This window comes from Pelophylax lessonae (genome assembly GCF_965119305.1).
Source record: "Pelophylax lessonae genome assembly, chromosome: 5".
NCBI lineage: Eukaryota > Metazoa > Chordata > Amphibia > Anura > Ranidae > Pelophylax > Pelophylax lessonae.
In genome coordinates, this window is record NC_138772.1 from 208043424 (window position 1) to 208069149 (window position 25726).

The 25726-nt window shown below is 43.4% G+C and overlaps 1 protein-coding gene across 1 annotated transcript in view; it reads right to left on the minus strand.

The window, feature by feature from the left end:
• Positions 1 to 5291: 5291 nt before the first annotated feature.
• The window catches only part of PSMA2 (proteasome 20S subunit alpha 2), a 35415-nt gene continuing 14980 nt past the window's right edge, over positions 5292 to 25726 (minus strand). Inside the window, exons 2-8 of the mRNA XM_082259853.1 lie at positions 20115 to 20191; positions 19025 to 19157; positions 18261 to 18383; positions 16837 to 16918; positions 11257 to 11330; positions 5870 to 5927; positions 5292 to 5581 (exon numbers count right to left, since the gene is read on the minus strand). Of these exons, the coding sequence (XP_082115979.1) occupies positions 5465 to 5581; positions 5870 to 5927; positions 11257 to 11330; positions 16837 to 16918; positions 18261 to 18383; positions 19025 to 19157; positions 20115 to 20191 (664 nt within the window). The 3' untranslated portion in view covers positions 5292 to 5464. The remainder of the gene's footprint in view (positions 5582 to 5869; positions 5928 to 11256; positions 11331 to 16836; positions 16919 to 18260; positions 18384 to 19024; positions 19158 to 20114; positions 20192 to 25726) is intronic.

A 25726-nucleotide genomic window follows, 5' to 3' on the forward strand; every position in this document is an offset into this window, starting at 1 on the left:
TACGGACACCGCGGCTGCACACATGATGGGGCGTATTAATGGGCCTCCCGCTAATAGCTGGGACGATTGGCCAAATGTTGCTTTGCCTGCCATTGGCCAGGTTTGTAAGCTCTTCTGACAACTGACTCCACGCCCGTGTCCTACCCCGCTAATAGCTAGGGCGTGCTGGACATGAAGGGGACACCACTCGATCCGACGTGCAGACCGCCAGGCCTGAATCGGGAATCTTCATGAGGTAAGATTTGACCATAATCCTTTCAGGAGGAGGACAAAAAAGGAACACGGCCTCTGGCACGGAGTAAAATGAGGTAGGAGGAGGCGGGACTAACCCACACGTAAGCTGCCATGGAGTCTGTCAGGAAATGTGTTTTTTTTACTATTCGGGATAATTATTACATTTTTTTTATAAATGAATTTTGGGCCTCCTTATAAATAAAGCACTGGGAAGAGTTCCAGAGTATCGTAATACTCTATTTAGCGTAAAAGAGAATGTGAACAAGGACAATAGTATCTATGTTGATATGTAAAACCGCTAGTTCAATAGGGAGCTAGGGAGTGTTGCAGGTATAAAGTTTGAAATCAATTTGAAAACCTGGTTCCAGTAGGATCTGAGAGACTAAGGGCTCTTTCACGCGTTCCGCCTCCGTAGGCGGATCCGTGCTGCTCAGCGGGGATCGATCCGCCGATCCCTGCTGAGCCGGCGGATGACAGCTCCGTCTTCGCTTGCAGTGCGGAGAGGGAGGTGTCACAGCCCCCGCTGCTCTCTATGGGGGATCGGATGAGAGCGGACCGCCTGTCCGCTCTCATCCGATCTGATCCAATCCCTGAACGGATGGAAAAATAGGGTTTCCATCTGTTCAGATTTCACGGACAGGATCGGATATGGATGGCAGGGAGATCTGCACTGGTATTCAGAGCATTGATTACCAGTGCAGACCTTTGGGGAGGGGGGGGGGGGGGGGGGGGGGGAGGTGCCACTAGAACCACCAGGGATGCCCACCCATGACCCCAGGGATGCCCACTATGGCCACCAGGGATGGTAATCAGGGCTCAGGGAGCCCGCCAGTGCCCTCCCCATCATTGCCATCTATCAGTGCCACCCACCAGTGCTGCCTATCAGTGCCGCATATTAGTTCCACCCCATCAGTGCCTCATCAGAGCAGGAAAAAACGTATCTATTTACAAAATTGTATAACAAACAAAAAACTTTTTTTTTTTCAAATTTTTCGGTCTTTTTTTATTTGTTAAGCAAAAAAGAAAAAACCTTGCAGTGATTAAATACCACCAAAAGAAAGCTCTATTGGTGGGGAAAAAAATGACATAAATTTGTTTTAGGTACAGTGTTGCATGACGGTGCAATTGTCATTCAAAATGCAACAGTGCTAAAAGCTAAAAATTGGCCTGGGCGGGAAGGGGGAAAAGTGTCCGGTATTGAAGTGGTTAATACAGTGCTCATACCTACTCATTTTTTAGCCATGCTGCACATGCCTCATATAAACTCCCAACCCTCCTCTTTTTGTATATTCTGAGCCAAATGACGTAATAATATGCTGAATTTCCAAAATAGATTGGAGTGGGTCTATGATGACTAGAAAAACATCCACTTTTGTTGGGAATGGGAACCATATGAATTGCAGTTATATTTGGAGAGGTTCAGATCGAGTATGCCAGAGGTTACATCATTAACAAATATGATCGGGGACAAGGGGCAACCCTGTCAAGTCCCATTTGTTTGTTAAAGATAGTTCAGAAGAAAGTCAAAGTGCCCTAGATGTGTACACTTTTAAAGAGAGCGGAGTGTAAAGTGAAATTATAGTTGAGGGAAATAGAGTCCAAAAATCCAAATTTATGCAGGACTGCCTTGAGGAACCCCCAATGCACTCGATCAAATTATTTTAGCATCAAGGGTCAAAAAGAGATGGAAATGTACGAATTACAGCATGCCTAATTAGGTCCAGATTTCTTCTTGTGGAGTTCGGGGCCTGTCTTTCTTTAACCACTTGCCGACCGGGTCGAATGACGGCTATGGCGCAGTCAGCCTATTCTGGGAGGGCATACAATGACGTCCTCCCAGAATCGCACTTCCCGGATCGTGGTAAAGGGCCAATCACAGCAGCCCTTTACCACGTGATCGCTCCGTCCAATCATGGAGCAATCAGTTGTCAACAAACCGGCGCATGTCCGGTTCAGTTCTTTCCTCTCTTCGCACGCTGAACACAGCGATCTGTACAGCGGGCGAGGAGAGGAGGGAGGCTGCACCATCGCTCAACACTGCCTGATCTTTGCCTCGTTCATACCGGTCATGCCCATCCATGCCTCATCTGTGCTAAACCATGCCACCTCAGTGCTCATCCATGGCTCATGTGTGCCACCATCCATGCCATGTCAGTGCTCATCCATGTCACATCAGTGCCTCATAAAATTGTAATGGGTAGCCAGGAAATGATGGTGCTCCCTGCATGTGGCTAGGCTGTGTAAAAATCTCACATATAGGGTATCGCCATACTCAGGAGGAGTAGCAGAATGTATTTTAGGGTGTCATTGTTGCTATGTTCATGCTATGTGTTAGAAATCTTATAAATGGATACTTCGTGTAAAAAAAATTAAGTTTTCTTTTCTTTCCACATTTTCCAATAACTTGTGGAAAAATGACAAGTTCAAAAGATGAATTATGCCTCCTAGATTATGTGTTGGGGTGTTTGACCCCATTTTGGAAAGCAATTTTGTGGGGGTTTCCATTGTCCTGGTGCTCCAGGGTCTTCAAAAGTGTGATAGGTTGTCAGGAAGTTTCCAGGCAGAAAGAACAGTAAAAGTGCAGGCAGGGCACTGGACAAAGCACTAGGGACATTAGGGAATTTCCCGCCGGGTTCTGCCCCTCTGTATCACGGCACGCGCAGGAAAGGGAACCCGGATGCCAGCATCGGCTGGAGGACATCAGGGGATTGCAGGGACAAGGTCAATTTCACTACAGGGTAATCCAGACTGTGGCTCAGGGTTACCGCTTTTGATACTGAAAATTAAACCCGTGCCCCACTCGGGATTACCGCCAGGGAGGTTAAAGTCAACAGAAAAAGAATCCACTAATAAAAAAAAAAAATAAAGGTTAGTAATTTGGGAGCGTATAGTGACATCATGGGACACGATATCATGGTTTCCAGAAACTTAAAGCATAGTTCCGGCCTCGGGGGTGAAATTTAGATAAAAATACCCCCGGGACAGTCAGGGCTAGTACATTCCACAATGGATAGACTCTGAACTGTCCCGGGTCGCACTTACCTGTAAGAAGAAATACTTAACTTGAAAAGTTCTTCTCCAGTGCTGTCATCTCAGGTGTGGGCAGCTGAAGCCAGCGCGTCCTCTTCTGCTGCCTCTTCAGTGACGTCAGAGTCCCACAATGCACTGCACCGGCCCTGCTCATCACTTCCAGTGCAGGCGCGGCATCCCTGCACAGCTTCTGGGCATGCCCAGAAGCTGGTTAGCAGTGAAAGCCGCGCCTGCACCGAAAGTGAGGAGCAGGGACGGTGCAGGCGCATTGATTCCTGGGAGCGATGACATTCAGCTCCCAGGAGTCATCGCAAACCGGAAGTGATGGCGTTGGCCGCAGAGGGAGGAAGTGGAAGGAAGGTGAGTATATTTTCTTCAATATCAAGGTAAGTGACCAAAAAAAAAAATTGAGAGCATCCATTTCTTTTTCAGGTGGCCCTCAGCAAGCAGGTGGCCCAAAATCGATTTTGAGGCCGGAACTCCGCTTTAACTTGCAATCCAGACCTTTACAAACAACAAATCACCTGGTTCATATTGTCTTTTGGCTGAATGGAATGAAATACATGGTGAAATTTTAGCTCCAGGGTTGCAATCTTTATTTAAGCTCTTGATACTTTATCTGATACTAGGTTAGAAGCACATGTGGTACTACTCCCCAAGCCTGGTAAAGAACTCACTGAATGTTCATCATATAGACTTACTGCCTTGTTGAACATGGATCTCAAAATCCTTACTAATGTACTGGTCTCCAGGCTTTCTACTATTTCTGCTTTGGTAAATATGTATTGATCTATATAGATGAGTCAGGATTTGTCCCTAAAAATCTACTTTTCTAATTTGCATAAAATGTTATCTAATTTACAGACTGAATAGAAAAAGCTTTGAAATCTGTGGATATATGGGAAAAGTGTTACAACATACAAGTTTTGAGCCCATACGCCAACACTGCATAGATACTTAATAGAAATCCCAAAGCTGCCAGTAAAATAGGGTCTACTCTCTCCCCTTTTTTGATATTGACAAGGGAACCCCTGTCAAGGATTTCCTCTCTCACCCTGCCTGTTTGCAATCATGATGGACCCAATGGGGAGGGGATTTTTTCAAATCATTATAGCAGAAATATATATATGTGTATGTATATGAGGTAGGCCCTGCAAGGCCATATTTGAAACTGTAAACTTTTTGTACTATATTGGTACCTTTTCTTTATGTTGTAACTTTTTTGCAATACCTTTAAAAACAATAAAAAATACAATTAATGAATTTGGCCAGTTAGGAGGCAATGTTTATTGCTCAAGAATGCTGCATTGTTTATGGCTTTCCTTTAGGTTCCTGGCAATACGTGTCACCTTGTCATGCACACTGGGCATGGGAAAAAAAGCTGCTTACTTTTTCAGCCTGTAAATAAATGCACCCGAGTGTTAGCCTACGTGTCTTTGCACACTCAGGCATTTTAAAAGAGGAGCATTTACAGGCAAAAAAACAAAAAACAAGAACACCACCAGCACCTTCAGGTGAGGAGTATTTAAACAGAGAAGACCCAAATACGCAAAAAGGCTCATTAATGCTAGGCACGTTTGTGTGTTAATGCATGCTAATGATCAGATTAAATATTCTGACCAGTAGAATGCATTGACTGCAGCTTTTACTGTGTTCTTTTTTTTACCAAAATTCACCCATTAAAAACAGACTGTAAAACCATTTACATTTGCAGGTTCTCTTGACCAGTGGCATGTGTAAAGTGACAGACACTAAATATGAATTTTAACCTATGCAACATATAACTCAGAAATACAAAACAGAGACTAAATCAGCTTTGGCATTATCTAACCCTGTGGACATGAAAGTTCCTACAACCGATCTAAATGTTACCACTAGGGGGAGAAGTATCAACTTTCTTTTGTCAAAGCCTCAATTGTATGACTAAGTGCATTCTCCCAATATTGATTTCTTATGAAATATGATTGTGGTAGTAACAATAACTCCACAATATAAATAAGTGGGAAACAGACAACTGAATAAATAAGTCCTTGTTGTATTTGATATTATTTATTGTGATTAGAACCATGTCATTTTAAAAAGATCTGTCAGACAGGTAGAAATAAGAAAGTATGCAAAACAATCTGCAAAGAAACCTTTTTTTGAATCCTTTAGTGGCAGAAAAAAAAACTACACCAACTCTTCCACGGTTGGAAGCCTTTTATGCTATAGCAGCCAAGTAATCTTTGACTTCAGCAGGAGTGAGTCGCTTAAATCCAGCTTCATTGCAAATACCAACTTCAATGTTGTCTTCTGTCATCTGGCCCTCAAAACTTTCCTGCGGAGTAGAGAAAGCAAACAATTAAAAGGAATTGCATTAGGGGAAAGGTGGATAGGCTGACATTGCTGAAATCCTAGTTGTATGGATCTCTCATTGTGATTTGGCTGAAAAACTTTCTGCATCATGGACCGATATTACTATTAAGATCACAGATACTGACCAAACATTTTACATACTTATTCAGTACCTTGAGTCAAAGGTACTGAAGTCAGATGTAAGCATTGCAATCAGCAAACAAATCTTTTCAATAAAGGGTAAGCAGTGTTACCTTAACAGAGTATTTACCTTTAATGTTAAAATTGCTGTGTGTATAGCATCTTCAAGTTCAAGATCTTCATTGTATCTAGGAAACAAAAAGCAATATCAGTTCACATTCCCATTCGGCTAAATATTCCAACAATGAAACTACAGATTTTCAGAAAAATCCCCGCTCAAAAGGAATAACTCAGAAAGCAAGCGTTTGAATATCTGCAGTCCTCGTCAAACCATGCTGAGACTTGGAGCCAATGAAAATGGAATAATGAACCTTGGCAGCAAACAACTTCTAGCTTTTGCCCTGCCAGCTTCACCAGCAGCTGTAGTGCCTCAAATACCCTGGAAGTCCTATACCAATATGGTTTATGTGAGAAGACAGTATACAACAGGGACTGGCCTAAGGAAAGGTGACTTGTGTGCAAAGTGATGGACTGAGGTGCTGAATTTTCTTATAGACTCTAATGGTAGCAGAACTGATAAGATGGTGCCTGCTGCCAATATTTACTTAGCAGTGTGTCACTTTAAATATGGCTCTCTCACTACGCTCAAATTTCTCTCTTCACAGCCTCCCTTAAGCGTAAGAGTGACATCACTACCTCCACACCATCGTATGCTAGATAAACAAAAAAGCTATATATCCACGATCTATAATATACTACATGACATGACACTAAATTATCGTACATGCTACGCTGGGAGGAGGATTTGAATGAGAATTTGGACCGAGCCGATTGGAATTCTTTAGCACAGTTAAATTCTAGATCCATACTTAATACTTCCTTGATAGAAGCTAACTACAAGGTGTTTTTACGTTGGTACATGGTCCCGGTCAGGCTGGCAGTAGCGGTTCGCACTGCATCCCCCAACTGTTTCCGGGGATGCGGACAAGCGGGCACTGTGCTCCACATCTGGTGGACTTGCTCGAAGGTTAGACGCTTTTGGATCCGGGTCTATAACTATTTATTCCCTGACGCAGGTCAACCTGGTGAAAGATCCCCAACAAGCCCTTTTGGGTAAACCGGTTGAGGGGGCATCCAAACATGCCAAGTGCCTTATAGCCTTTGTGTTCACGGCCGCTAAGATTGCTATAGCCCGTTCCTGGCGCACCCCTGTAGTGCCATTCGAGCTACTCAAAGATAAACTGACCTGAATCATGATAAATGAACGGATGGTACCGCTATTGAATGATAAGATGCGCATGTTTGACAAGACCTAGGACCCCTGGATCAGATATTTGGCCGAGATCAGATATTTGGGGGGGGGGGGGGGGGAAATCGGGTGCCTTGGTCTCCTTAGACAGCGAGTTCTGGGGGCCTACCCCACTGGGGGGTGCTGGACCTGGATGTTGACCCTTTCCTTCCTTACCAGCCGCTATTGTTCTCTTCCTCCCTTCCCCCATTCCATTCCTGCTACCTTTTTCTAATTTTCCACACTTTTCCTGTCTTGCCTCTTCTTTCTTCCTTCTTTATTTCTTTCTTCTCCTTCTCCCTTTCAGTGCACTGATAGCACTCGACTAGAGGAGGCAGCATCCAGCTATGTATTGGGGTCGGGGGCCGCCTCCTCCCGGGGGCGCAGTGTGTTCCCGTAGGGGCGCCGGGGGTGGGTCGGGCCCGGACCGCCTGACCTTTAGTGTTATAGAGCGGGGGCACTGTGTCCACCTTGATTTGGTAGATGCCTAGCTAATTCTACTGCTAATGTTTTTTGTTGTTTTTTCTGATTCCTGATTTTGCAGATATCTGTACAGTAAACCCCCCTCCATTGCGGGGGTTACGTTCCGGACCCAGCCGCGAAAAGTGAAATTCCGCGAAATAGAAAAACACTATTAAAATGCATTGTAGGCATGTTTATTTTACTGTCACTGTACGTGTAGAAGCATTTTAAGGTCTTTAAACACACTTTTAAAACAATAGAAACTCATTTAAACCATTTAAACACATAAAAGATACTGAGAGACATAGCAAGAGCTATGGAAAACACAAAAATATTTAATTTTTAATGATTTATATAGTAAAATAACATTACAAAAAAAAAAACGCGAATTACCGGGACCGCAAAAACAACCGCGATGCAGCGGGGGGATTACTGTATATGCATCTTTATACTTCATGTTCTACATATGATGTACTGCTTTCTAACTGTATGGTTGAGCCGCGTTGGCTCATTTTGCACTGTAATGCCTTTTATAAAAACTCAATAAAAACCATTGAAACTTAAATATGGCTCTCTTCTTGTGCACTCTTTTTCCTTTCATTTAATATAAAGCAATCATTGTTTACTCCTCGCATGGTAAACAGAAAAGGTCTAATCCACACAGCGGTTTTTAACTCTGCATGACAGTTTTCTTTTATCAATTAGGTTACAATTAGGTACCAATTTAATGAAATAAGGCTCTGTTTTAATCAATCCTAAATGGCCAGCTACAACAGTTTTGCAACCATGTGCAAGGTCAGGTTTCAGTGGTGCTTTCTAATCAGAGGGATGCATTGATAAATCTAAATCCAGGGTACATTAACTTTTCAGCACCTATATTGCAAGGGACTTTTTGCCAGCAAAACTTTAAAATCACAGCCCTGTGAAATTCGTAAAAAGTGCAGCTAAACACAATTTAACCCTTAAAATAATGTATTTTCTAGGGCTGTGGGAAGGTTAAGTGTACTTAACTTGCTCTAACACATAACCCCTCTAAAGTCTAACAGATAAAGCTGATCTCCAGGTTTCATTTAACTTAGTTTGTTTGAACAAAGCTGGTCGTCCATGCATAAACCACTGCGGAGTCAAACCACCGATTAAAAAATATGGTGGAGATTTCCTTTCACCCTTTTACTGGTAATAACACATACCACATGATGCTGAAAAGGGTTAAATACAGGTAAATTCATCTGTGAGCCTGTTTTAAAATGTATTGGTAATCAGAGTAGTGGAAGTGGGAGTTACCTCTCCATCCCCCAAAACCTATCCCCCCATAATTCTTGGGATCACAAAAAAGTTTAGAGCCAAACTAGAGAAACTTAACATAAATAAATCCCCGGGACCGGATGGCTTGCACCCAAGGGTTCTTAAAGAGCTCAGCCAGGTGATTGCCAGACCATTATTCTTGATCTTTAAGGATAGTTTACAGACGGGTATGGTGCCAGCTGATTGGAAAAAAGCCAACGTGGTACCAATATTTAAAAAGGGGCAGAGATATATCCCGGGTAACTATAGGCCGGTCAGCCCAACATCAGTAGTCTGCAAAATTTTGGAGGGGATGATAAGGGACCACATACAAGACTTTAGTAATGAAAACGGTATTATAAGTAGTAATCAGCATGGATTCATGAAAAATCGTTCATGCCAAACCAATCTATTAACCTTCTACGATGAAGTGAGCTGCCACTTAGATAAAGGTAAGCCTGTGGATGTGGTGTATCTGGACTTTGCAAAGGCCTTTGACACCGTTCCCCACAAACGCTTACTGTACAAACTAAGGAAGGTAGGTATGGACCATAAGGTGAGTACCTGGATAGAGAACTGGCTCCAGGGGAGAGTACAGAGGGTGGTGATTAATGGGGAGTACTCGGATTGGGTGGGTGTGGAAAGTGGGGTCCCCCAGGGTTCTGTCCTGGGACCAATCCTGTTTAATTTATTCATAAATGATCTAGAGGAGGGGATATCTAGTACAATCTCAGTATTTGCAGATGATACTAAATTAGGCATGCCAATATCTTCTATGCAGGATGTGGAAATCTTGCAAGCAGATCTGAACAAAATAACGGGGTGGGCAACTACATGGCAGATGAGATTTAAGGTAGAAAAATGTAAAGTAATGCACTTGGGGGCCAGAAACCAGAAAGCAAGCTACTCACTAGGGGGGGAACCTCTGGGTGAGTCTAGGATGGAAAGGGACCTGGGGGTACTGGTAGACAACAGGCTTGGCAGTGGCATGCAATGCCAAGCCGCCGCAAGCAAAGCCAACAGAATACTGGGTTGTATAAAAAAGGGGATTCACTCCAGAAATAAAGAGATTATTCTTCCACTCTACAAGACTCTGGTCCGGCCACATCTGGAGTATGAGGTCCAGTTCTGGGCACCGGTCCTCAGGAAAGATGTGCTGGAACTGGAGAAAGTCCAGAGAAGGGCAACAAAAATAATTAGGGGAATGGAGGACATCAGCTATGAGGAAAGACTACAAGCACTGAACCTATTCTCTCTGGAGAAGAGACGATTGAGGGGGGATATGATATCAATGTACAAATACTGTACTGGCGACCCTAGCATAAGGAACAAACTATTCAGAGAAAGGAGATACAATAAGACACGTGGCCACTCACTAAAACTTGAGGAAAGGCGGTTTAACCTTAAAGTGCGTAAGGGGTTCTTCACTGTAAGAGCGGTAAGGATGTGGAATTCTCTTCCACAAGCAGTCGTATCAGCGGGGAGCATTGATAGTTTCAAAAAACTATTGGATGGACACCTTAAAGACCACAACATACAGGGGTATACAATGTACGGTTAAAAGCAAACACACACACACACACACACACATCATAGGTTGAACTGGATGGACTTGTGTCTTTTTTCAGCCTCACTAACTATGTAACTATGTGTGTCAGGATTTCCAATAGGGAGCACATCCAATGCCGATCTCACCTCTGTGCTGTGAACCTGGAAGCACACTGCTCTGAGCACTTCTGGATTCACAGCTCTGAGGTGACAGCAACCTGTCTATTTAAATAAATAGGGGACATTCCCACACACACACGCATACACACACACACACACACACACACACACACACACACACACACACACATTGCAAGGTTTGGGCTCGAAAATTTGCCATTTTTAAAAGAACATTTTAAATGCCCCTGGTGTAGGTAATCCTTTTCTGCAACATGTTAAAGTTAACTCTGTCAATGCCAGTGGGTTGGGGACTACAACACAAAGCACTATACCGTTTAGTGTGAACTCTGATTTAGTGTACTGACAATTTCCACCCTCCCTAGAAGTAGTAAGATGCACGACTGTACATAAACACCAATTGCACATCACATTACATATTGCTGAGCATGCCATAGTGGGAGAAATAATTCTATGAGCATCATTTACAGTTAACCCCGATTTGATCAGCTGTAGAGTTTTTAAAAAGTGGTCTTTATAGAATCTTGAGTATTGTAGCTTGTTGCCAATTTGCAGAGCAAACTGCCCAGTTTTGGAACCCGACATATTTGGTACTTGTTTATTCAACACAATCTGATATAATAAATAATAAAATAAACAGTTTTATTAGTTTGCTTTCAGAAAATATTAATACATTTTGGGGATTAAAAGTATTCAAGCCAAAAACATGTATCTAAGCATGTGTAAAAAAAAAAAAATTGGCACAGAAGCAATAGGGTAAACAGGATATGGAGATGATTTTACAACAATTTCTGTACCTTTTTTCAAGAAAGGTTTTTCCATTTACATAATTCTTTCCCATCGCTGTCGCCTTCCATGCAAAATAGGCTCCCTAAGAAAAGGAAAAAAAATGAATGTTAAACAATAGCAGTGCCCCAGACAAGTTAGGCATTATACCCAGTACACACAGCATTTAGTGAACATTACTGAAAAGCCTTCAAAAAAAAAAATATTTTTAAATTGTCATCTCAAGACAATGTGTGTGTTTGATTGGGTATTCCCTAGTTGATGGATTACCCACGAGCCATTAACACTACTGCTACATTAAATGGCTAACGTGCAAAACAGCCTTAAGAGAGAGTGTATATTAAACACTATGCTTAGTGGTGCAGACTAACTAGATTGACCTTTAAAAGCTGAAGTTTAGTAATGTTTTGTCTGATATAGCACAATACACATTAGGTATATGTAAAGCTGGGTGTATTCCATTACTTGCAGGCAGCTGCTTCTGCTCAAAATCATTCATGCTGTGACTCCTTCACAGCCACCGGTCATTGACCTTAGTAGCTGTCTTCTGGGTTAAGAGACGAACAACATTTAAATTTTCCCATTCACAAAACTCTGTGCATCATGTGTTTGTAGTAAGAGGAGCTCTAGGGTAGAAAGTGATACGTGATGGGCTTTGACTTGATGTGAGTCTCCCGGGACACCTATCACTCTCTACCATTGCCTGGAGCATAGACGATCTCCCTTCCTGGCCAGCACTCCCAGCAGTGGGCACAGGACTTCATTCCCATATAGCCTGAGCGGCTCACACACATCTTGGCTCAAAGAGGAGTTGGCGGAGGAGGCAAGAGAGGGCAGGCAAGTGATGAAACTTTACTGATTAGAAGTCGCTGCCATTACTCTTCACATCAACAGAAGACTCAAGGAGTTCTTTAAAAATTAAGGACCCTATTGGGCCCACTACAGATAATTTTATCATTTACCGTATATACTCGAGTATAAGCCGACCCGAGTATAAGCCGAGGCCCCTACTTTTACCACAAAAAGATGGGAAAAATGATTGACTCGAGTATAAGCCTAGGGTGAGAATGCAGGGCGGCGGGCATGGTGCAGGAGAATGCAGGGCGGCGGGCATGGTACAGGAGAATACAGGGTACTGGCATGGTACAGGAGAATGCAGGGTGACTGGCATAGTACAAGAGAATGCAGGGTGGCTGGCATGGTGCAGGAGAATGCAGGGTGGCTGGCAGGGTGCAGGAGAATGCAGGGTACTGGCATGGTGCAGGAGAATGCAGGGTACTGGCATGGTGCAGGAGAATGCAGGGTACTGGCATGGTGCAGGAGAATGCAGGGTACTGGCATGGTGCAGGAGAATGCAGGGTACTGGCATGGTGCAGGAGAATGCAGGGTACTGGCATGGTACAGGAGAATGCAGGGTACTGGCATGGTACAGTAGAATGCAGGGTGACTGGCATGGTGCAGGAGAATGCAGGGTGACTGGCATGGTGCAGGAGAATGCAGGGTGACTGGCATGGTGCAGGATAATGCAGGGTGACTGGCATGGTGCAGGATAATGCAGGGTGACTGGCATGGTACAAGAGGATCCGGGGTTGTGGGCATACTACAGGAGATGCAGTGCTGTGGGCATGGTACAGGTGGACCATGGCCGCAGCACTGCATCCCTTGTAGTATACCCGCAGCCCTGCAGAATGGCAGGTAGTGCAGCAGTTTCCCTTACCTGTTCCAGAGGCGCCTTCATTTTAAAAATGGCGCCGCCCGGCCCCGACACGTCATTGCACACGCGCCGCCGCCGCTCGTATACTTTCGGCTATTCCCGGCCTCTCCCGAGCGGCGCCGGGAATAGCCGAAATTACACGAGCGGCGGCGGCGCGTGCGCAATGACATAAATGCGCCGGGCGGCGCCATTTTTAAAACTCAAGCACGTCGGAGCGGCCGGGAACTTTTTTTTTTTTTTTCTTGACTCGAGTATAAGCCGAGGGGGACGTTTTCAGCACAAAAAAATGTGCTGAAAAACTCGGCTTATACTCGAGTATATACGGTATTTGAAGGTAATGGTTTTTAGTAGTGATCGACCGATATCGGTTTTTCGTTGCCGATACCGATATTTTGGCCATTGAATATCGGTATCGGCCGATATTTTTGTACATTTAAAAAAAATTATTTTTATTTTTAGCACTTGACAGGTACTGTTGTGGAGGGATCTGGGGATCTAAAAGACCCCAAACCCCTCCTCCTCTGCACTTAAAAGCATTCAAAACGCCAAGTTTGGCTGTTTTGAATGCTGTCATTTTTTTAAATCTAGCGCCGAGTACCCAGAAGTGCTGTCATGACATCACTTCCGGGTTTTTGCATGGAGACCTGATCAGAGCAGAATGCAGCTTTGATCGGGTCTTCGGGGGTGTCCTGCCATAGACAGCGGCTGCGCAGGCTGGTTGCCCGGTGTGGTGCCGAAACCAGGCACTCGGCTCTGATTGGAACTCCGCCTCGCTAGCTGTCTGCAATCCAGCTCCACCTCCCCAGCTGAAATGAATTCCGCCCCTCCAGCCTTCTGCACTCCAGCTCCTCCCATGCTCCCTCCACTCTGTGTAATCTAGGTTTATAAAAGAATGCACTACTTTAGCTGAGTACCTAGGGAAACTGGTCCAAGTCGGGACGGGAGACCCCGGCGAGCCGCGGAAGGACGTCCCCTACCGCTACTTGTAATGACAGCCGAGCGACTTCTCAACTGCATCGGTTGTCATTACAAGAAAGCCGACCGTCGGCTATGGACGTCGGTACCGGGGTGATGCCTCTAGCTGCAGATATCACTCCGGTAGAAGCACTTTCTGAAATACCGGCCACCGATATATTGGCTTTGGCGATAATCGGTCGATCCCTAGCTTTTAGATCCTTTGAAAATTTTTAGATTAAATATGGCGTACCCAATACTGCCTTATTTTATGCTTTGCAGGTCAGACACGCTGCAGTGGCCAAGTTAGGTTTGGCCGAAGTGACCTGGACCCCTTCCAAATTAAAGCAAATGCTCACTCAACCAGAGCACCAAAAACAGATTTCCACATACACCTATTGTCACAAGTAACTTTGTGGGAACAGTTTGGGGGATGGCCCCTTCCTGTTCCAACATTACTGCACACCAGTATACAAAGCAAGGCCCATAAAGATATAGATGAGCAAGCTTGGGGTAGAGAAACCTGACTGGTTTGAGTCCTGACCTCAACCCAATAGAACACCTTTGGAATAAATTGGAGTGGAGACTGCAAGCCAGGCCTTCTTGTCCATCAGTGCCTGACCTCACAAATGCGTTTCTGGCAAAATGGTAAAAAACTCCCAGACACATTCCTAAACCTTGTGGACAGGTTTCCCATTCCCAGAAGAGTTGAAGCTGTTATAGCTGCAAAGGGTGGGCCGATTTTGAACCCTAAGGACTAAGACTGGGATGCCATTAAAGGTAATGTGCGTGTAATAGTCCCAATACTTTTGACAATATAGTGTATTATTTTACCCTTGTACATTATAAGACTAAATTGCTTACTCTCAACCAAACACCTTTGGCAAACATATCTGGCAACCCTTCCAATGGATGACTGGCAGGATATTATAAGTCAATAGGTCACTTTGGTCATCTCTTCCAGAGACACAAATTCAACTAAAATATATACATTGTGTTTATTATACATCACCTACATTTTTCAGTTGGGCAAACGCCCTACTTTAAATGGTCAGAGATTTTGTGTCAATATAGGCACCTTTTATATAAAGTCTGGGAACGTCCCAAAATAAGTGCCTTTTGGTGTGAAACAGATTTAAACACTATCTTACGAATTATACCCAATGTATGCAAACCTACTAGATGTCTTTTGGGCTAGAGGTTTCTGATATGACCAAGTATACTAAACACCTCCTTTACTTACGCTTTACTTCTATCCAAAAATACTAGAGCTCTGCTTTAGAAATCTCCTGTTTGGCAGCTGGCAGGCACTTATCAACCAAGCATTACCATCATACAAAATGACCTATGAAGCCTAAGGTTGCACAAAAAAAAATTTGATAAGTTATGGTCACCTTAGGTGGGAATATACCACACCATCCCTCAGGAATGACGACCAATATGGAGCGTACTAGTCCTACCAACATCCTTATTTATTTACTATTGCGTGCAGCAAGCCAAAAAATACATACACACGTAGAATATGGTAGGTTCCATTATCTTAAGCAAGACATAAGAGCCATTTGTTTTAGTTTTCTGATTTTGTATTGAATACAAATTGCATAAACCACAGTGGATAATATACTATTATGTTAGATGATCGGATCTAAATTTACAGTTACTCAAATACATAATCATTCTGCACACTTACCACATAAAAACTGGATTTACCACTCACTGTTCAATATGATTTTTTTTTATTGCAAAGATAAAAAAAAATTAATTTATAATTTGTCAAACCTATTTGAGACAGATGAGGCCAGGCGTTATTATGCACCAGGAGGATCCCAGGACCTACTGCACCAGCAAAGGGTCCAATAATGGATCCAATGATTTCATCCTGATACCTAATGGAAGTCAGGGTACCATTGTCTAGCCTGTAGAGGTATGTGCTGCCCTCCATTGGTATGCCTCCCCAGACCATGACTGACCCACCACCGAACTGGTCATACTGAAAGATGTTACAGGCAGCATAACATTCTCCACGTCTTCTCCAGACCCTTTCACATGTGATCAGGGTGAACCTGCTCTCATCTATGAAAAGCACAGGGAGCCAGTGGCAGACCTGCCAATTCTGGTGTTTAATGCCAACTGAGCTCCACTGAGCTGGGCAGTGAGCAAAGGCCACTAGAGGACGCCGGGCCCATAGGCCACCCTCATGAAGTCTGTTTCTGATTGTTTGGTCAGACATTCACACCAGTAGCTTTCTGGAGGTCATTTTGTAGGGCTCTTGTAATGCTCATCCTGTTCCTCCTTGCACAAAGGAGTAGAGATTGGTTCCTGCTAATGGGTTAAGGACCTTCTACAGCACTGTCCGGCTTTCCTAGAGCAACTGCCCCTCTCCCGGAATCTCCTCCATGCTCTCGAGACTGTGCAGGGAGACACAGCAAACCTTCCGGCAATGGCACGCATTGATGTGCCATCCTGGAGGAAGACTATCTGTGCAACCTTCATAGGATCCAGGTATCTCCTCATGCTACCAGTAATGACACTGACACTAACCAAATGCAAAACTAGAGAAAAACATTCAAAAAGGATGACATGTAGGGAGAAAAAATGTCAGTGGCCTCCACCTGTAAAACCATTCCAGTTTTTGGGGTTGTCTCATTGTTGCCCATCTAGTGCACCTGTTAATTTCATTAACACCAAAAGCAGTTGAAACTGATAACTCCCTCTGCTACTTAACAGACCAGATCAATACCTCAGGAATTTATTTGACTTGATGCTACACTGATTAAAATGTGCTTCTTTAATTTTTTTGAGATAGATATAAATATACACACACACACACTATATAATATCCAAGTTTTTAGGTGTTCCAGAAATTAGACACCATATACTGCAATACGTTCTAGGACAGGGTTGAATTATTAGTGCTACTTACTGAAGGATCCGATTGGAATAAATATGGTCGCTCCTCATCCCAGCCTGCAATTAATAACGAGACTCCAAATGGACGTACACCACTGGAGAGAGAAAACAAAAAGATAAAAAATGCAAACTATTAGTTACTCAAAGATCAAAACATGGAGACTTCTGATGTTTCAGTTGCAGACTATTGCTTTTGCCCTGATGTTTTGACCCACCAATCCATGTAGTATACTGCTTCAGCACAAAACCACTAACCATTTACTTAAATTATTAAAATGTTAAGAGCAGCACATTTCATACCAGAAAAAAAATAAGAAAAACACTAAATACGAACATGGTATTTATTATAAAAGTTATTTATAATATTATATAAATATAATTTATAAAAGTAATTCAATTATCCCTAATATATTGCGTAGCATGGTTTACACAGATTATAAAGTAAAAATCTAAGTTTACAGCAAACAAAAATTCACAGTAGGCAACTCCTAAAAAAAACTACAGGATAGAAGTTGTGCTATCTTCCTACATTCTGTTTTCAGTGTTTCATGTGGTCCATGGCAGGTAAACAAATCAACAAATAAAACAATTCCAACTCAAGGAGGGGATGCCCTTTGCCACATGTCCAGAATAACAGGTAATGTATACTTTCAATAACACAATCAGCAGTCCAGCTTCCAAAATACAGGTTTACAGTGGGGTTGTAAAGATCCAGCTATATTACAGCATATCTATATCCTTCAAAGATGGGGCTACAGTGGGACAAGTTTCACTCTGGGATTTATGTGGACAAGGAGGTGACATGGGATTTGCCGCTTTCTTTATATATAGTCTTGGTGACGGTGGACTTTACTGGCACTCACACGACACAATGCAAATTGTATAAAAGTATCAAATTTTATTCGCAATTATTTAAAATTAATACCATTGGATCAATACACAGATTTAAAATCCACTGGCTGCAGATAAATACACACACCACTATCCTTAAATTTCTGATTATCCAAGACAAGGAGGCGTCTGTATATCGGTCCTTAGTAGGACTTTTGTATCCATGACAATCCATTTTTTTTTTTTCAAATATTGTGTTTTTATTGAGAATTTATCAGATTATACATTTTTTTTAACTGTATTGCAAAAAGAGTTCATTTTAAATCATTGTTAATAAAATGTGATACTTTCATACAATTTTCATTGTGTCTCACATGAGTGCCAGTAAAGTCCACCGTCAGGACTGGTTCTTGCTATTCTGTGGAATGTTCATAGAAATTTGGATGTGGCACAGGTACAGGTCTCCTTTCCCTTCTTCAGACATAATCTCTGCATATTCATCTAAAACAGAACCGTTCACAAGATTTCCTAAAGATGCACCAAACTTAAGGGAGAAGAAAGGAGGTAAATTTCTAGTTTTATCAAAGAAAAGCAAATAAACATTACCCAGACTGTGTATATTCCTGCATAACTGATGCCACTCTTTGTACTAGCTGTGCTGTTGGAATAGGTTCCTGATACACAAGGTAATATTGCTGGGCTAGTTTCCTGGCTCTTCGAACGAGGACTCTAGAGAGGAATACAAATTATATTTTACAGATAATATAGTACAGGTACTAAAAACTGATGAGAATACAACATATATGTCAAAAGATCACTGCATAATTATCATTGGTGTTAACCTATTCATATTTTGTGTTGTAGAAATTCATCACAATGCATGTACAGCAGTGTAGTGTGTTGTGTTGCCATGCACTGAAACAACCACAATGCATGGCAAGAATGCCTATGTTGCAACATGTCATTTTGAATGGACTGCTCAAATAAAGCAGATTTTAAATAGAACTGAAATGTATTTTATCACAACACTCACAGTTCATGCCTCTCCATTGTGGTACCATCCAAAACGAATGGCGATGCAGCTCAAGCAAAAAAATTGTGCATTTTACTGCAACACAAGGATGCAAATACAGGCAAAAGTACACCTAAAGATGCAAAGGCAACAATGGTGCTGTTAACCATGGAATCCAAACTAAGAAATTTACATCTGAATTTCAAGCATTGGGTAAAATTAGTAACTTCATAAGTAAAAACGCCATCATTTTATCCAGTTGCAGTAAAGAGAAATATTTTAAAAGCAGAATTGTTCTGTATTCCATTGTTACATTTTCCATCAACATGATCAGAGTTTTACTTTCAGTGATGCTCACCTGTAATCTGGGCCCATGCCGCTGTACACCATGCCTATGTGCTTGGTAATTGGCTCCACTTTATGTACACTTTGCTCATCGTACAATATTGATTTCTGTTTTTTCTCAGTTGCCAATACAACACCATTTGCAGCTGAAAAACAAATTGTACAACTCTATTCATATAGTGAATAATAAAACATGTCTGAAAAGAACGTGTGCTCTTTAATTCTCTGGGAAATGCTAACATCAACAGTGGAAAATAATAAAGAAAAGTATTTCAGATGCAATTTGACATTTCACTTAGTGTTGTTGGCAGTGCATCTTCTATACTGTATGTTCGTGACATTAAGTGCTGAGAAGGCTAATGTAATACGCTTGAAACGTGTAGTCTGGTTAAGTAACAACATGTTTTCTACTCCAGCACATCGTCCTAAAAAGAACTAAGAATGCTGCCAGCCTAACAAGGAACTAACTTTAAAGTGGATCTAAACTCACATGGTTTGAAGTGAGGATTTAGCAATGCCAACACTGTGCTGCTTGTGCTTGTACTTATAGCTGGAAAAATCTGTATCCAATGACCTGCAGCACACAAAATCTCCCTTCTTTTCCACTGTGTGTATTTGTGCTTTTCTGCACTTCCTCAGACATCAGGAGGAACAGCTCTTACATGAAGAAGTACAGCCCTGCCTCTACCACAATGGCCACCTTCACACTGAGACAATGCAGAATAAAACACATTGGGGTTGATTTACTAAAACTGGAGAGTGCAAAATCTGGTGCAGCACTGCATAGAAACTAATTAGCTTCCAGGTTTTATTGTCAAAGTTTAACTGAACACGCTCAAGTTAGAAGCTGACTGACTACCATGCACATCTGTACCAAGCTCTGAGTGCACCAGTTTTAGTAAATCTCCCCCAGTAAGTCAGTAATAGGGGACAGATCAGCTACAGGGGGACAGATCAGCTACAGGAGGTCTATAGGAAATACTGGTAATTGGTTCTTTTCCTTCTTGCTCTTTTTTTGGGTGCAGCTTCCACAGTTCAAACCCTCTTTAACACTAAAGGGGATTGAAAAAGGTACTGGAAGTAACTGACAATTTATAACATACCTTTGATTCCAACAGATGGTGCTCCTGCAGCTACCGCAGCTAAAGCGTATTCAATCTGTACAAGTTTTCCTGAAGGACTAGGATAAACAAAAAGATCTGTTAAATCGAGGACCCTGGTACTTTTCAGAAAATACATGCCAAGACTCAGAACAGAAGTTAATAAAAAGTATATATTCATTACAGCTGTAATTATAAATCCATATTTAGAGGTATAAAATAAAGCCAAGTGCACTTTACAAGCCTCCACAGATTGCTTAAAGTGGAGTTCCACCCATTTTTGGAACTTTAGATCTTTGTAATCCCCTTTAAAATGGCTTTTACCAATGGAAACTTTTTTTTTTTTTTTTTGCTAGTAAATACCTTAATTTTGGCTTTATTCCTCCTCTCCTCACTTCCTGGTCCGATCGGCGATGACGTCATTCGGCGATCCGCAGTGTCTGCTGGGATGTATTCTACTTGCAGTAGCTGTATCTGTACTGAGCCGTGCCTGCCCCGCCTCCGCCCCGCCTCCTCTCATTGAATTGCATTGTATGAATGTATTAAGGCTGTTCTCTGCCCAGCCTCCGCCCCGCCTCCTCTCATTGAATTGCATTGTATGAATGTATTAAGGCTGTTCTCTGCCCAGCCTCCGCCCCGCCTCCTCTCATTGAGTTGTATTGAGAGGAGGCGGGGCGAAGGCTGGGCAGAGAACAGCCTTAATACATTCATACAATGCAATTCAATGAGAGGAGGCGGGGCAGGCACGGCTCAGTACAGATACAGCTACAGCAAGTAGAATACATCCCAGCAGACACTGCGGATCGCCGAATGACGTCATCGCCGATCGGACCAGGAAGTGAGGAGAGGAGGAATAAAGCCAAAATTAAGGTATTTACTAGCAAAAAAAAAAAAAAAAAAGTTTCCATTGGTAAAAGCCATTTTAAAGGGGATTACAAAGATCTATGTATTCCAACCTATTAAAAATGGGTGGAACTCCGCTTTAAGTAAAACTGTTGCTCCATACCGTTTTCTCCGATTTGACAATCTTACTGGTTTGGAGAGGAGACGTTTTCTGGCCGAAAAGCAGTAAAAGCACAATCATTGGTGAAGGACCATCAAGAAAGTAAAATCTTGTTGATTTGGAAAGAAACCCGTGTTGGCAAATAAAGTGGAAGGATCTCACTCACTAGTGAGGCAGTAACATCTTGCTGGTTTTGGCAGGAAGCGCCCAAACTACAACCTACCTTGGCATATGATCATATCACTGCTTCCTGAAAGGGTTCGTTCATACTAGAAATGCTCAGTAAAGAGATCACTCTTCCCAAAGAACATCGGCCAGGTGGGGAGGAGGTTATGCATCACTACCTCACTGCCTGCTTTAACCCCTTGATTCCCCTTTGCACCTGGTTATGAAGCGCTTACACAGCAGCCCTGATCATTTAAAAGTAACAGAGGGTATAGTTCCTGCTGTGGGCACAAAGCAGTGCATCACGGACAAAGCATGTGTACACCCCCATGCAGTTGCCTAGCATTTAAAGGGGGCAATGGGGGGGGGGGGGCAGTAAAAGCGTAGCTAAATAGTGGGGTTTTACTGCCTATCAAACTGTCAAACTTAGCCAATCAGGAGAGAGGGCGGTGTCAAATGGCAGCTCCATGTACGAATGGATACATGGAGCTGCAGCTCGGCTCGGGTGCTCCCATAGCAAGCTGCTTGCTGTGGGGGCACTCAACAAAAAAGCATAGCTAAATAGTGGGGTTTTGCTGCCCCCACCACTAATGTGAAGGAACCCTAAGGCTTTATCCACTTTTTTGGCCAACATACATTTGGCTCAGTTACCAGTGAGCCTACAACACACTTGTAGCTAATGATGCAATTCTATTCTATTAACCCATATGGAGATGCACAGAGAAAACCCAATGCTATCATTCCCACATGGGTTAAAAAAAAAAAAAAAAAAAAAAAAAACAGAACTGATTGATTTATTGATTGCTATCAGTAATTGAAATGGCCAGCTTAATGTGAAAAATACAAAGTGACTGATGATGCAGTCGATCAATAGCACTGAACACAAATGGAAACTGAAGTGCAGACACGTCATCCAGCTTTTATTTCCCCAAATTTGAATGAATGGGTGGTCACATTTACCTAGATATGGGCCCTAATGTAAATATCATCAGTGTATCAGAAACATTTAGTTTTTCTTAGAATATTTTGTCAATATATGTATGGGGTACAGTAGCTTATACCAAGAAATATTGTAATTTGCCAGTGAAACCTTATTCCCTACTGATATATGTGAAGGTGAATTGCCTGATAAGTCCACTTCAATTATCTATACAATGCAAAATAAATATCAGGAGGTAGGTAACTAACAGATACCAAAAACAAAATCAAAACTAATTCCAAACACAGTTAAGGGATTGTAAAGTCAGAAGGTTTTTTCATCTTAACCACTTTAAGACCGGCGCACGACGATCTACGTCGGGACTCAGCCCCGGCCAGGCAAACTGACGTAGGCCTACGTCAGCACTTTTTGCCGGCCCTGTGCGCGCTCCCGCGCGCCCCCGCCACCACCGATGGCTCGATTGGGTTCAGAACCGAACAGTCATCAGGTCCAGGCCAATCATTTTTGGTCTGGACCTGTTGATCGGTCCTGCCCAATCAAATCACCCTCTAAGCCTGTGAAATGTAAAACACAGGCTTAGAGGAGATGTGCCCTCCCCCCACAACGGTCTTTTTGGATCCAGCGTGAGAGGAGAGCACTTCTAACTGTGAGTAATTGCACCAAGCACACCACACACAGCTAGATAAACACATTTCACCCCCGATCGCCCCCCCAATTAACCCCTACAGCACCTGACACAACACACACTATATACAGCATATAGCAGTTACCTATATACCTGTATAAGTGTGATTTGTGAACAGGTGTAGAACTTGCGACCCCCCCTTTTCCACTCAAATTACCCCCCCACCCCCCCCAATAAAGATTTAACACACTGATCTCCCCTGACCCCCCCCGATCACCGCCGTTAACCCCTACACCCTCTGTCACATCAGCACTAATACAAACGCAATATACGGTGTTATTGTATTTTTGTATTAGTGTCATTGTGATCAGAATTAGCGCAGGCGACTAAGTTTCTGTCCCAAGAAGGTTTAGGGTCCCTGCCACCCGCCCAATAAAGATTTAAGCCCCTGACCCCCCCCTGATCACCCCTACACCCCCTGCCATAACACACACCGTATACAGTATATAGCATTTTGCTATATACCCGTATATGTGTGATTTGTGGTCCGGTCTAGCGCTTGCGACCCCCCCTTTTCCACTTGAATTACCCGCCACCCCCCCCCCTAATAAAGATTTAAGCCCCTGATTCCCCCCTGATCACCGCTAGTTAACCCCTACACCCTCTGTCACATCAGCACTAATACAAACGTAATATACTGTGTTTTTGTATTTTTGTATTAGTGTGATTGTGATCAGAATTAGCGCAGGCGACTAAGTTTGTGTCCCAAGGAGGTTTAGGGTCCCCGCCACCCGCCCAATAAAGATTTAATCCCCTAATCCCCCCCTGATCACCCCTACACCCCCTGCCACAACGCACACTGTATACAGTATATAGCATTTTCTATATACCCGTATAAGTGTGACTTGTGACCAGGTTTAGCGCTTGCCACCGTTCCTTTTATCCTTAGGATACCCGCCAGTCCCTTCCAATAAAGATTTAAACCCCTGATCCCCCCCTGATCACATCCCGTTAACCCCTACACCCTCTGTCACATTAGCACTAATACACACATAATATACTGTTTTTACTGTATTTTGTATTGGTGTCATTGTGACGAGGTTGCGCTAGCGAGCTAGTTTCTTTCCCAAAGGAGGTTTAGGGTCCCCGCCACCCCCCCCCCCCAGATCCCCGGCGCATAGTTTAGAAGTAACCCCTTGATTACCACGCACGCACGCACGCACGCACGCACATACACTTCCATTTCTAGTATAGTGTTTGAACAGATCAATATCTGATCTGATCAGAACTATACTAGCGCCCCCATAGTTTAGGGTTCCAAAACGCGGTGTTTGCACGATCAGTACTGATTCCGGCCAGCACCTGCGTTTAACCCTTTCACCCAGGCAAGTGTAGTAATCAATAGATTACTGTCACTTGCAAAAAAACACAAGACACAAAACCGCTGTGTTAGCAGAGTCAGGCCTGATCCCTGCTAGCATTAGCAGTTTTTTTTTGTAGCGTTTGAAATAATCTTCGACAACCAGGTGCTTTTATTGCCTGTGAGTCGCATCACTGTACGGGTAAATCTCGAGACCAAAATGTCTAAACGTTCGTACAGTGATGAAGAGCTTCTCAGTTATATGCTGACCAGGTCATCTGATAGCGAAGGGGAAGCTACAATGACCGAATTAGTGTCAGTATATGAACCTGATGACGGCAGCGGCTCCCTGACAGATAGCTCCGACGACAGATGGGTCCCTGTTAGACCCAGGCGTACCCGACCCCATTCTGAAGTTGTTGAGATGCAGGAATCGCAGGGTGCTCGTATGGAGCAGAGTGTGGGTACTAGTGCCGCTCATCCTTCTGACGACCTGGCAAGCGCCAGCGGCCTAGTACAACCTGGACCTAGTACAACCAGCACTGCAGTAAGACCTGGTGGCGTGGCGAGTCCCCTAAGTGCAGTTGAAGCTGGTGCGGTGGCTAGCACAAGTAGTGGCCCGCAGCCACCGCGTATTCGAAGACAGGCCCGTAGAGCCCATAGTGCCCTCCCTGATGCACTGGCATTTCCTAATTGGCAACCCACTGATTCTACAGCGCCAGTACTTCCCCCATTCACTGCCCAACCTGGAATCCACGTGGAGACAGCTGGTTTTACGCCCCTGAACTTTTTTGAGCTGTTCTTCACGGAAGATCTTTACAGATCGATTGTGGATCAATCAAATTTATATGCACAACAATTCATCACCGCCAACCCAAATTCGCACCTTGCCAGACGATTGGGCTGGAAACCTATAACGGTTTCCGAATTTAAAATCTTTCTGGGCCTTTCCCTCCACATGGGCATAACTAAACAGAGTGAATTGCGGCTATATTGGTCCACTAGCCCAGTTCACCATATGCGCATGTACTCTGCCTCTATGTCCAGGACGAGATATGAGCAAATTCTGCGATTTATGCATTTCAGCGACAATGAAATCTGTCGTCCTCGGGGAGACCCTGCATACGATCGGCTCCACAAAATTCGGCCCCTCATAGACCACTTCAATCAGCGGTTTGCAGCCTTGTTTACCCCCGAACAAGTTGTCTGCGTTGACGAGTCCCTGATTAAATTTACTGGCCGCCTTGCTATGAAACAGTACCTCCCCAGCAAGCGTGCCAAGTACGGGGTCAAACTGTATAAATTGTGTGACAGGGCCACAGGCTATACAGTTAGTTTCCGGGTCTATGAGGGAAAAGATAGCTGTGTGGAGCCCCCCAACTGCCCAGACAACATAGGGAGCAGCGGTAAGATCGTTTGGGACTTGGTGTCACCCTTATCCGGAAAGGGGTACCATTTGTACGTGGACAACTTTTACACAAGCGTGCCACTATTTAGTCACCTTCTCGATTTACAAATTGGC